This window comes from Pipistrellus kuhlii, unplaced genomic scaffold (genome assembly GCF_014108245.1).
Source record: "Pipistrellus kuhlii isolate mPipKuh1 unplaced genomic scaffold, mPipKuh1.p scaffold_m20_p_1, whole genome shotgun sequence".
Classification (NCBI taxonomy): domain Eukaryota; kingdom Metazoa; phylum Chordata; class Mammalia; order Chiroptera; family Vespertilionidae; genus Pipistrellus; species Pipistrellus kuhlii.
The window spans coordinates 91,501,780-91,514,142 of NW_023425404.1; the positions used below are offsets into that span (position 1 = coordinate 91,501,780).

The 12,363-nt window shown below is 42.2% G+C and overlaps 1 protein-coding gene across 2 annotated transcripts in view; it reads left to right on the forward strand.

Annotated features, from left to right (window-relative positions):
* HEXA (hexosaminidase subunit alpha) overlaps nucleotides 1–3,446 on the forward strand; it is a 43,151-nt gene extending 39,705 nt beyond the window's left edge. The window contains exons 11-14 of one of the 2 annotated variants that reach the window (XR_004991243.1): nucleotides 469–652; nucleotides 827–917; nucleotides 1,501–1,645; nucleotides 3,203–3,446. Coding sequence is in view for 1 of the 2 variants with exons in the window: in XM_036457000.2 (XP_036312893.1) it covers nucleotides 469–652; nucleotides 827–917; nucleotides 1,541–1,645; nucleotides 3,203–3,266 (444 nt within the window). In the remaining variant the exon portion in view is untranslated. The remainder of the gene's footprint in view (nucleotides 1–468; nucleotides 653–826; nucleotides 918–1,500; nucleotides 1,646–3,202) is intronic. The other variant, XM_036457000.2, reaches the window with a different exon arrangement.
* Nucleotides 3,447–12,363: the final 8,917 nt, after the last annotated feature.

Genomic DNA, 12,363 nt, shown 5'->3' on the forward strand with positions numbered 1-12,363 from the left:
GCTAGGTAACTTGGATTCCCAAGACTGGCTTAATGAGTTGGGTTTTTCTTACTGAGTCATAGACTAAGGTCTTATAGAACTGCAAAAGCAGAGTTTCCCTCTCCTTCATTATTGATCAATGAGATCCCAACCTCCTTCACATGCCAGGGCTCCCCAGAAATATCTAGAGACTTGGACCTGGTAGCTTCCGATGAGTCTGCTGGACCTCCCTGCTTGCCTCCCTTAGCTCACAGCCAGTATTACTATCTCAGTGTAGAAAAAGACAGGGGGATGAAGCAACAGGGAGCTCTCCTATGGCCTTGACCTCTGCACTGGGCTAGGAGCTCAGTGGTTCAGAGTCACAGAGAAGTACTTTGCTGCTGGAAAGCAGAGGGAGTACACACCCCTTGGCCTGGTTGCCTGTATAACAATGTGGTCCAGGAATCTCCTCAGCTTCATACCATTACCATCCTTTGACCTTTGTGACAGGTTTTGCCAGACACAATCATCCAGGTATGGCGAGAAGAAGTACCAGTAAGCTATTTGAAGGAGCTGGCACTAATCACCGAAGCCGGGTTCCGGGCTCTGCTTTCTGCCCCTTGGTACCTGAACCGCATAAGTTATGGCCCTGACTGGGAGGACTTTTACAGGGTGGATCCCCTGTCATTTGAAGGTGAAAGCAGGGTACTCTCCTTACTGACCAAAGGAGGCTGGGCTTTGGCATAGGGTGGAAGGCAGAAGGGTCTTGGCTGGGTATTTGAGGTTAGGAGATGAAACAACCTATCTGAGGAGAAGGTGGTTGAAGGGAAACCTTAGAGTTAGCTGTTGTTGCTTGTTTTTCCCATAGGTGGACCAGAGCAGAAGGCTCTGGTGATTGGTGGAGAGGCCTGTATGTGGGGAGAGTATGTGGACAGCACAAACCTGGTCCCCAGACTCTGGTAAGGGTTTTCTGAGGACATGGAAGTTGGGATTGTGAATATAGGGTCTCCCATACAGATTCAATCCTGTCTAGCCACCCCAGACTAGTATCCTCTTTCAGGCTTGAGAGAAGGGCATTGTAGTGATCCTTCTGTTTGTAGTAATATCCATCTCTCAGCTGACTTCCACCTATTCTTTTCCAACACCTGTTAGGTATGTAGAACAGAAAGAGATACTGAGGTCTGGTGAGCACAGATGATTTGCTCAGCATCCAGCACGGGAATTCATGATTCCTATAGCAAGACTTTCCTAGACTGCTTCAGCAGCCTCACCAAGCCAGGGAGGGTATGGAATTGATATTCTAACAATGCCTGCCACTGCCGCTACTGTCAGTACATGATGCCTTTAAGACTTGCTCTGGTTCTCCTGTCTGTGGGAGAGAAGAGTGGGATCACTTATCACATTTAATGAAGATAGAGCTGAGCCTTGAGGTCTCTGGCAGCCCTTCAGCCAGGTTGTCACTCTGAAGAGGTATTGGTCATATCCCTTGGCCCTGAGCCTAAACAAGAGGCAATAGCCTGTGAGTGTCCCACCTCCTTTCAGGGAATCTAGGGAAACCTGGTGCATATCCCTTTTCCTCCAGGCCCAGAGCAGGGGCTGTTGCTGAAAGGCTGTGGAGCAACAAGGTGGTGACTGACCCGGACTTTGCCTTTAAACGTTTGGCACACTTCCGCTGTGAGCTGCTGAGGTAAGCAGGCTATTGGACCCCTTACTGACAGGAAAAGAACACAATAATTGCTAACACTTATACTGGTAGAGGCTAACTGGTGGTAAACACTGTGCTTAACCTCTTACAGGAATTATTTTGTTGAGGCTTCACCACAACTCCATATAACAGACATAGTTTTATCCTGATTTTAGAGATAGGTATCTGAGGCACAGAAAGGTTAAGGAACTTGCCCAAAGTCGTTTAGAATCGGGATTTGAACCAGGCCAACTTTAGAGACTAAGCTATGCTTTACTGGGCTCTCATGACCCCTTTGCCCCTGTTGAGGAAAAGACTATATAAGATGATTGATTTATTGACTAGGTGTTGAGGACCTAAAGGGTACAGCCTAGTGTCGAGCAGAGCCCCAGGCTGAGAGCCAAGCATCTCAACTGTCTGTAATTTACTGGGTGACTCTGAGCTAGTTCCCTACCATCTCTAAGTGCATTGCTTATTTGGATAATGAAGGAGTCATGCCTAGAGGTGAGGCTGAGAACTAAGGACAGATTTTTTATGTCTGTATAGATTGGGTAGCATCTCAGTCCCCTACCTCCACCACATTCACAGTATTTTAGAACCCTTACAGGGAGGCTCAGTGGGCCCGGAGTACTGCATACCCGTCAGGCATCTACTTTTTTTTCTAAAGGAATTGAGTATTAAGGACTGGGGTACCAAGACAGACAAGTCAGAAATAGGGAGGTGCCACCCTGGCCAGGTAGCTCAGTTGGTTAAAGCATCGTCCCGGTACGCCAAGGTTGTGGGTTCAATCCCTGGTCAGGGCACATATAAGAATCAACCTGTGAATACATAAATAAGTAGAACAACAAGTCAGTGTTTCTCTCTAAAATCAATCAATCAAAAGAAAAATTTAAATAAAATAAACTTCAGAAGAAATAGGCATTCCCCAAAGGCCAAAGGAGTGTGACTTAAGGTGGGTGGAGGTGGGCAAAGGGGGAGGAATGGGGACACCTGTAATTATGTCAACATTAAAATTTTTTAATAAAAAAAGCTCAGTACCTAACAAAACTTGACTACCAAATTAATATTTATTCACATCCCTTTGAAAATCAATAGTATCTTATAGAATATGGCAGAGTGCGCATTAGTTCACATTGTTAATACTGCAAAAGCATGTATATATTTTAGATTCTACAGATAGAATGGATTGTTGAAAATGAAATGTTTGACTAGGACTATTAATATTCACAGAGTAATAAAATGGTCTCTAATTATTTGGGAAATAATAAAATTTAAAAGAAATATGGAGGTGCTCCCCAAAGTCCCTGGGTATCCCTGTATCAGAATCATCTGGAACACCTGTTCAGAATGCAGATTCTTGCCAACCCTTGGCCCCACCCCAAGTAAGAATCTCTGGAGGTGAGAATCCAATACTGGTAGATAGTGACAGTTTGTGATACACTGAAATGTGGGAAAGGAATACTTTATTGTGGGGAGGTGTTTTGGGGGCCTAAGAGACCTTCTGAGATGATCCCGTTCTGAATGGCTCATCTCATCCTGTTTCTACATGTCCTCTTGCAGACGAGGTGTTCAAGCCCAGCCCCTCAGTGTAGGCTACTGTGAACAGGAGTTTGAACAAACCTGAGTGAGCAACCCAGGCACTGAGGAGGGTGCTGGCCCTGAAGAGTGATGGTGGGACCAGGCTCCCACTGTTTCCTGGACAGGAGTTGGAGCCCCATGCCCCCGTGCCACTGCCTAGAGATAACAGGGCTGGTGCTGTGCTGGCTTTCAATAAAGAGTGATGGTGACATTTTTCAACCGTGAACATGGATTATCTGTGTAAAAAAAGTGTGAGTGGTCCCTGGGGGAGGGGAGCTGCCAGGACTGGAGTCTGCTCCTAAGTGGTAGGGCCCAGCCAGGTTGGGCCTAGTATCTGCCCCTGGAGGGATCTTGTAAGTTGAAGACTGAGAATGAAACCCATAGCCTTTGGGCTATCATGCCTCTCTACACTCACACATAGTCCAGATACATACCCCATCCTCTAGATACTTCCCTCCAGGTGGGGAGGTCACTTAGACCTCCAAGGCTTCTGTATATAAAGACATATAGGGGTTCAAAGAAATTCTGGCAGTAGTGAGGGCTCCAGACCCAACGTGGCCACAGAATAACCCTGCCCCATGCATGCTCACATACTTCTCTCTCCTAAAACTTTTCTTCTGCTTTGAGCTTCTTGTTACTTCAATTTTATGCAACCATTATTTAAATGTTATAGAATACATACTGTGGTAGGTATTGAATATGAAGGACTTGGTCCCAAGAGGCCACCAAAAGCCAACAACTTCCATCCTCCCACTCATTTTTGGCCCAGTTACATAGTTTTATAGAATTTATGGCACAACTGCGACCAGGAGAAGAAAGCCTCAGGGGTCCAGGAGGTGGGCATATTACTCTGGAAGAGAGTCTTTGAACAAGTAACCAGTTTTCTGTAGGAGGAAGTGGCTTATGGTGGACCCACTCTATCCCCTGGGCGGGGGGAGGTTCATGTTCAGAGGTGACAGTGCAGCCCAGAGGTAAGGGAAATAGTACACAGCAACAGTTTTAGATAAGGGTTTTTTTTGTGTGTGTTTTTTTTACTGACATTCTTTTACCTGGTCTTGGTCCTGGTCCTGAAAGGTTCCCAGGAATTTCTTTCAGAAAGTTTCCAGTCTGATGAACTCAGAAGCTTGGGGAAGGCAAGACTGAGAAGGGATCTGAGTAAGATTTGGCCCTTAAACAGCATCCTTCCATCCCTCAATCATTTTTCTTTGGAGACCTGGTTGAAGGTACACCAGCCCTATCTTCTTGTACTGTGTAAGGACAGGATAGGCACCTTTTACCTGCAGAACCCTTTTGGGGATGGGGTTTTCACACAGCACAGAGTAGCCATGCCTAGGGCTCTGGCCTAGAGGAACACCATGTGCACCCACCAGGGGAGCCCTTATGCACATTACCCAAGAATCCTGTGGGGTGGCTCGGTCAAGACCTTTAATGCTGGGATGTGCTGTTGGGCCCAATGATCATGAGGGCATTTATCAGAAGATCATTAGACTTTGAACTGCTGACCACAGCAACCACCCAGTTGCTTCCAATGCTTCCCCACCTCAGCTCTTTCCACCTGGGCTGTGGATTTAGTGCCCTACCTTGCCCAACCTGCCTATGTTCTCTCAACACCACAGGGATGGAGAAATGCCCAGACTTATTTGCTGGTTCCAGTCATCTTGTGGCACAAAGAGTCTGCCTCTCTCTTTCCTGTGAATCTCCTAAGGATGCAAAGCAGGCCTAGTGGGAATACAAGTAAAGGAGTGAATGGAGGCTAGGAACACATTCAGGCCCCCTCTCCTTAGTAGAAGTTGAAGCCATGTGTCAGGTACCCATTCCTTGGAATTCAGGTACATCTCAGTGGATTAGCACATGTATGGGGGGCAAAGGACTAGGGCACAGGTGCTCCACAAAACTAGAGATGGGGCAGCAAGGGGGTGATGAAAGTCAAATGTACTAGGAAAGGGTGCAAAAAAAATTATATGGTTATAGACTAAATTTATATAAATGTAGACATACATGTCTCTTGACAACATTAGCACTCTAAAGTTTAGATTTTTATAGTTTTTGTCAATTTAATTTGCAAAATTAATCAATACAGGCCATGACAATTGTGTATCGTATACATTTTCCTTCCCCCCCCCCACTACAAAAGTAGGAATTGGACCCGGCCAGTGTGGTTCAGTGGTTGGGTGTTGACTTACAAACCAGGAGGTCACAGTTCAATTCTTGGTCAGGGCACCTGTCCAGATTGTGGACTCAGTCAGTGATTCTCATCATTGATGTTTCTGTCAGTCTCTCCCTCTCCTTCTCTGAAATCATTTAAAAAATATATATATATTTTTTTTAAAAGTAGGAATAGAGTGCTTTGTTTATTAGAATCATTTTGTATGTTTTTCTTTGTAAATAAATAAACTCTGAAAGTTTGAAAATTAGTCTCCTTTTAATATATGTACAACATAAAAATCCCTATTAACTAGTTTTAGTGAAATGTTTCTAAATATATATAGTTCTAAAAAATGTATATACACACTTTGAATAATTAATTAAATGTGATGTTTATTAAAATACATACATAAAGTGTGTACATCTGTGTGTGTGTGTACAAAGTGTGTACATCTGTCCTGACAGTTGTTTTTAAAAATCCTTTTTAAAGCAGTCCTTATGTGTTGTGTGTATATGTTCCTGCATTTTCCAATGAGATCTTTAAAATGAAACTATCACTCTGCTGGTGTGGCTTAGTGGTCAAAATCCTTTGCAGGAAAAGTTTGCTGGTTTAGTACCCCACAGAGCAGCCTAAAACTTGTCAAACAAGCTGCAGCTGGGTCAGGGAGCCTCAAAGCTATCAAAAGAAGGCCCAAGGCTGGCACCAGCAGCAGCCTACCTTGCTTCACAGTTGGGCCCCATCTGGATAATTTCAAACATGATACAAAGAGGAGAAATTTGCAGATCCTTCTATAGCTCCTGCTGGGTGGCCCCAGGCAGTGGCTGACTGCATCTCCTTGGAGATCTAAGAGTCAATGTAGCCTGTGGTCAGTGTGAGGCCATCCAGATACAACTCTTCACATCCATAGGTGACACACTCGAGGGGCAGACTCAGTGAGCACCGAAGCCCCACTGAAGCAAGTCCTGCCCCATAAGGGTTTCTCCTGCACAGCAGCTCTTCCACTGTAGACACAGCTGACCCTCATAGCCAATTGGCTTGGAGGTTAATTCCTCCTAGTTATACCAGCAGCAATCAAGACTTAACTACAACAAGGCTGTGCACACAACCCACAAAGGGGTGCACCAAGAGTGTCCACCTCAGGTGACTGGGGAGGCTGAGCCACTGGGCCTTATAGGACACCTACAACATAAGGCCACTCTATCAACTCAAGGAGACTAGGCAGCTACCCAATACATAGAAACAGACACAAGGAAGCAGCCAAAATGTAAAGACAAAGAAACATCACAAATGAAAGAAATAGAAGAAAGAAAAATACTGGATATAGAGTTCAAAACCACAGTTATAAAGTTACTCAAGAATTTTCTAGAAAGCTCCAAGGAACTTAGACCTTCAAGGATTTTATTGAAAATGCAAAAAAAGAAAAAAAGAAAAAAAAAAAAGGAAAAGAAAGAAAGAAAAGGACCAGTTAAAAATTAAGCATACACTGAGTGAAATAAAGAATATACAGATTCAACAATAGACTAGAGTCAAAGATTTGAAATACGAGGAAGCAAAAAACACCCAACCAGAAGAGCAAAAAGGAAAAAGAATTTAAAAATATGAAGATAGTGTAAGGAGCCTCTGGGACAACTTCAGGTGTACCAATATCTGAATTATGTGGGTATCAGAAGAAGAGAGAGAGCAAAATACTGAAAACGTATTTGAAGAAATAATGCCAGAAAACATCCCCTACCTGGTGAAAGTCCAGAAAGTGCCGAGAACCCCAAACAAGAGGAATCCAAAGACACATCATAATTAAAATGCCAAGGGAAAAAGACAAAAAGAGAATCTTAAAAGCAGCAAGAGAAAAATAGTTACCTATGAGGGAGTACCCATACAACTATCAGCTGATTTCTCAACAGAAACTATGCAGGCCAGAAGGGAATGGCAAGAAATATTCAAAATGATGAATAGCAAGAACCTAAAACCAAGATTACCCAGCAAAGCTATAATTTAGAATTTAAGGTCAGATAAAGAGCTTCACAGATAAGAAAAAGCTAAAGGAGTTCATCACCACCAAATCAGTATTATATGAAATATTGTCAGGTATTCTTTAAGAAGAGGAAGAAGAAAAAGGTAAAGATAAAAAAAATTATGAACAACAAAGTGATAACAAATACATATCTGTCAACAAGTGAATCTAAAAATCAAATGAATAAAAAATGTGATGAACAGGATAAACTGGTGAATGTAAGAGAATCATGGGATCATGGAAATGAAGCGGACTGACCATTCTAGGCTGAAGGGGATGTGGGGAGTGTTGGAAGAGATTGGACAAAGATTTTATATGTATATATGCAGTACCTATGTACATGGACAATGGGGTGGTGAGGGCCTGGGGTGGAGTGGGAACTGGGTAGAGGGAGCTCTGTGGGAGCAGGGAGAGGGACATCTGTAATAATCTGAACAATAAGTATTTTTTTTAAATGTTAAACCATAAAAAAATAATAGTAAAATAAAAATGTCCATGAACCTTGCCTACTTGCACAGCAATCATTGTACTCTAACCACAATCATGTTATGTTTTCCCTACCACAATAAGTACTTTTATCTTTAATTAGTTCAAATATTTCAAACAAAAATGTACAGAATAAAATAATGAACACACTATAACGACCACCCTGCTTTATCACATCTTAATAGTTATGTTTCTTCAGATATTATTTAGCTGAAACATTATATATTCCCCCTGTCTATTCCGAAAATAAGGACTTATTTTAATTTTCATTTCCTCAGGCTGTCTGATACTTAGCTGTACTGAAAAAGTATGACTTACTATTAGGTCTAGTAATAATTAATGTCGTTTTCTAATACTTTTTAAAATCGAATTTATTTAAACAATACAACAAAATTTAATCAACAATATAGTTGTCGTTGTTTTCTACTACTTGTGCCCAATGCTCAGGAAGCATTTTAATCCCTCTGTTGTAAAATTCTTGTGATTTTGATGCAAAAAATTCGGTCAATGCATTTTTGAGGCATCTTATTAAATTTTTTTCCAAGAAGAAAGTTTTGCAAAGAACAAAACAAATGGTAATCGGAAGGGGCAATATCAGGAGAATATGCAGGTTGAGGGAGAACTTCCCATTCCAACTGGTGCAGTTTTTCAGCAGTGATTCTTGCAGCATGCGGTCGTGCGTTATCGTGGTGAAGAATTACGCCCTTCCGATTAATCAGCGTGGGTTCTTTTTCTCTTAAAGCTTGGGCTAATCTTTCCAATTGGGCACTATACACTGCACTTGTAATGGTTTGGTTAGATGGTAAAAGTTCATAATGAAGAACTCCTTTAAAATTCCACCAAACACACAACATCACTTTTTTCGCATGCAAGTCAGGTTTTGGCGTGGGCTGCGGAGCCTCATTTTTGTCCAACCATTGAGGCCGCCTTTTCAAATTAACATACAGCACCCATTCTTCATCTCCGGTAACAAACAATTTGCTCTAAAAACGGCAAACGGTTTTGACGAGAGAGGAGCGAACTGCAAATTGTGACTCTTTGATTACGGTTGTTGTCGGTCAAATGAGTTCATGAGGAACCCATTTTCCAAACTTTTGGACTTTGCCAAGTGCACGCAATTGATTGGAAATTGTTTTTTGTGAACAATTTAAAGTTGTCGCAAGCTCTTGTTGGGTAATTTGAGGATTTTGCACCAAAAGAGCTTGAAGAGCTTCTTGATCAAAATTGGACACACGGCCTCGACCACTCTTGTCATCTAACAAAAAATTTCCCTCGCGAAATTTCTCAAACCAACGCTGGCATTTTCTGGCGCTAACTGCATCTTGACCAAGAGCACTACAGATGTTTTTTGCAGCCTCACTTGCTTTTCTTCCTAATTGGAACTCGTAAAGCATGCAGTGCCGAATATGCTCTTCATCCGCCATCTTCTTAGCCCTAGTTTTGCAACAAAAAACAAACCAAACACAAACTTTTTCAAGCAAAACTTGTTAATTGCACTTCACACGTTCTGTAGATACCACGTGTTTGAAGGTTATGTCAATACAAGTCAACGCCAAGCAAGATTTTAAACGAATGTTTAAAAACGACATTAATTATTACTAGACACGATACATAGCAAATTACAACGGGATGTTTTAGAATCAACTCAAAAATTGTATTTGTGAAAGGAGACAGACCAGCTGGCAGGCAGACAGGGCCTGGGAAATGGAGCAAGTCTATACTGTGTTGGTGTGCTGCTGATCATGAGAAGGGACATCGTAGAGGTATCTGTGTAATCTATAATAATAAAAGTGTAATATGCTAATATGATTAGACAGCCAAATGACTTACTGGATGTCATTCTGGACATCCTTCCAGATGAAGCTGCCATGGTGGGGGCTAGAACAGAAGTGGTTAGGGGCAATCAGGCAGGCAGGCAGAAGGGGAGATCAGGCAGATGAGTGGTTAGGGGTGATCAGGCAGGCAAGTGAGTGGTTAGGGGCAATCAGGCAGGCAGAGGTAGTTAGGTGTGATCAGGCAGGCAGGTGAGCAGTTAGAGGTGATCAGGCTGGAAGGTGAGTGGTTAGGGGTGATCAGGCAGGCAGGCAGGTGAGCAGTTAGGAACCAGCAGTCGTGGGTTGCAAGGTTGATATCTGACCTGGCAGTCAGACATCCCCAAAGGGGTCCCAGAGTGGGAGTGGGTGCAGGTTGGGCTGAGGGATCCACCGCCTGCACAAATTTCATGCTCCAGGTCTCTAGTCTATTATGATAATGTATTCAAACATGAAAATTCAACGAAAACTATGTAAGTCAGAAATTTGAAGATATTTGTGGAGATATATCCAGGGGAATGAAAAATGACATTTTTATGTGCTTGCTCTTTCAGGCACTGTTATAAGCACTTTATTGGACATTAACTTGTTTAATCTTCATCCCAACTGATATAGGTATCAGTATTTTCTTCATTTGACATATAAGTAAATGGATATAGAAAGGTTAAATGACTTGTTCATGGTTACAAAGCTAGGCTGATTCAGAATTGGTACTCAGGGAATATGGAATCAAGCTGTGGATGAAAAGAGGCCTAAAGTAACCACAAAAAATTAAATCAAAACTTTATTAACTAAAAGCAGTTTATGGTGGGCAGTCATGTTCTAGGCTTATATCTTTCTTGACAAAAGTCAATCTTTACTTAAACTGAACCTGTCTATGTTGTCTACAGTAACATATTGTAGTAAAGTCAAAGTAATTTACCTTGTTCTAAAACCCTCAAGGCACAAGCACTGCTCTTGAGAGACCACAAATCCCCTCATGTTATTGAGTTAATTGTTAACTCTCCAGTACCTATCTAAGTAAAAGAAGTCCATTATTTTACTTTTAATCCAATTGCAGAGATTTCCCTGCTTTGCTCTCTCCTGACTCACTAATCTATTACCAATTGGCTTCATGTAACTAACATACATTGCCTCTTTTACTGTATTTTCCAGCGTATAAGAAAAAAAGTCAACCGAAAATCGGGGGTCGTCTTATACGCCGAGTATATCCCAAAAAACGTCTCGATATGCCACTAAACGAATTTTCCAACTCAATCCCGCACCAATCACTGCAAGGCTGCTCGGACCGCCTCTCTAACTCAGCCAATCCAAGCAGGCTTTTTATGCATGCAAATTATACATGTTCTGTACCCAAAGCTACATTGTGTTCTAGTAAAAAGCCTGCTCAGATTGGCCAGAGTCAGAGAGGCGGCCTCGGAAGTGGGGGGTAGCCTTATACAGCTAATATAGGCCTAAACCTATGTTTTAACTGTAAAATTAGGGGGTTGTCTTATACGCCAGAAAATACTAAAACTATATATAAGGTATAAAATAAGGTGCAAAACTGCCATTTTCTATAGCATTGTCTCAATCCATTGAGATTTTGCTTCCCAGCAATTGTTGACAATTTGACTCAAATAAACTCACAACACAGGGTTGGATGTCTTACGTTGACAAAGCTCATCTAGTTAATTCTGCCCTGTTCCTCACCGGGCCATCAGCCATTTCCCACTCTGCACCAGATATCTTGCTATTAAACATTACACTCAGAAATAGAATGAAGCTGGATTCTCAACTATATCTGAGCTTGTGTCCATTTCCTCTCAAAACACTTCCTTGTGAATGGCTTCTTTTTTCTCAGCACACAAATAGGCAAATCTCCCCTATATTTAAATAAATTAAACACAGTCCTGCTTTTTCTCAGTCAGGTTGCCTGAACAATTTCAAATTTGTGTCCACTTCCCATCCAGTCTTCATGAAGGCACTCACTGAGGCCAACAATAACTGACATGTTACCAATCAAGGGACATTTTTTTGAAAAAAGTGTAAAACATGAGAAAGAAGATGGCTGCTGATGGGAAGGAAGACTGCAAGGTAAGTGTGTGAGTGAGAAAACAAAAGAGGTTGTGTGGTCACATAGGGAGTGTTTGTTGGTGTGTTAAGGGACAGCTATACTCCATATTGGGGTTTGCTGTATTGGGATCCCCTAACCGGCAGCCCCCACTGCTGCTGGGTTCCCTCCCAGAGTGACTGATTTGGACACGGATTCCGTGCCTTCTTGAAGGGGAAAGTGGATGTTAAAACCCGGGGAATCTACAACTACAACACCCACCAACTCGAGAACACAGGTCCTTAAGTGCCAGAAGCACGCAGATTCAGAGGAGCTCTACACTCCCTCACGGAAAGGAGAAGGAGAACTACATAACAAGACACCATAAACCCACAGCTAACATCATACTCAATGGGCAAAAACTAAAACTATTTCCCCTAAGAATAGGAAGAAGACAGGGATGCCCACTCTCACCACTCCTGTTTGACATAATACTTGAAGTATTAGCTATTGCAATTAGACAAGAAGAAGAAACAAAAGACATCCAAATTGGAAAAGAAGTAAAGCTGACTTTATTTTCAGATGACATGATATTGTGCATAAAAAACCCCAAAGACTATCCAAAAATTATTAGATTTAATAAACAAATCTGGCAAT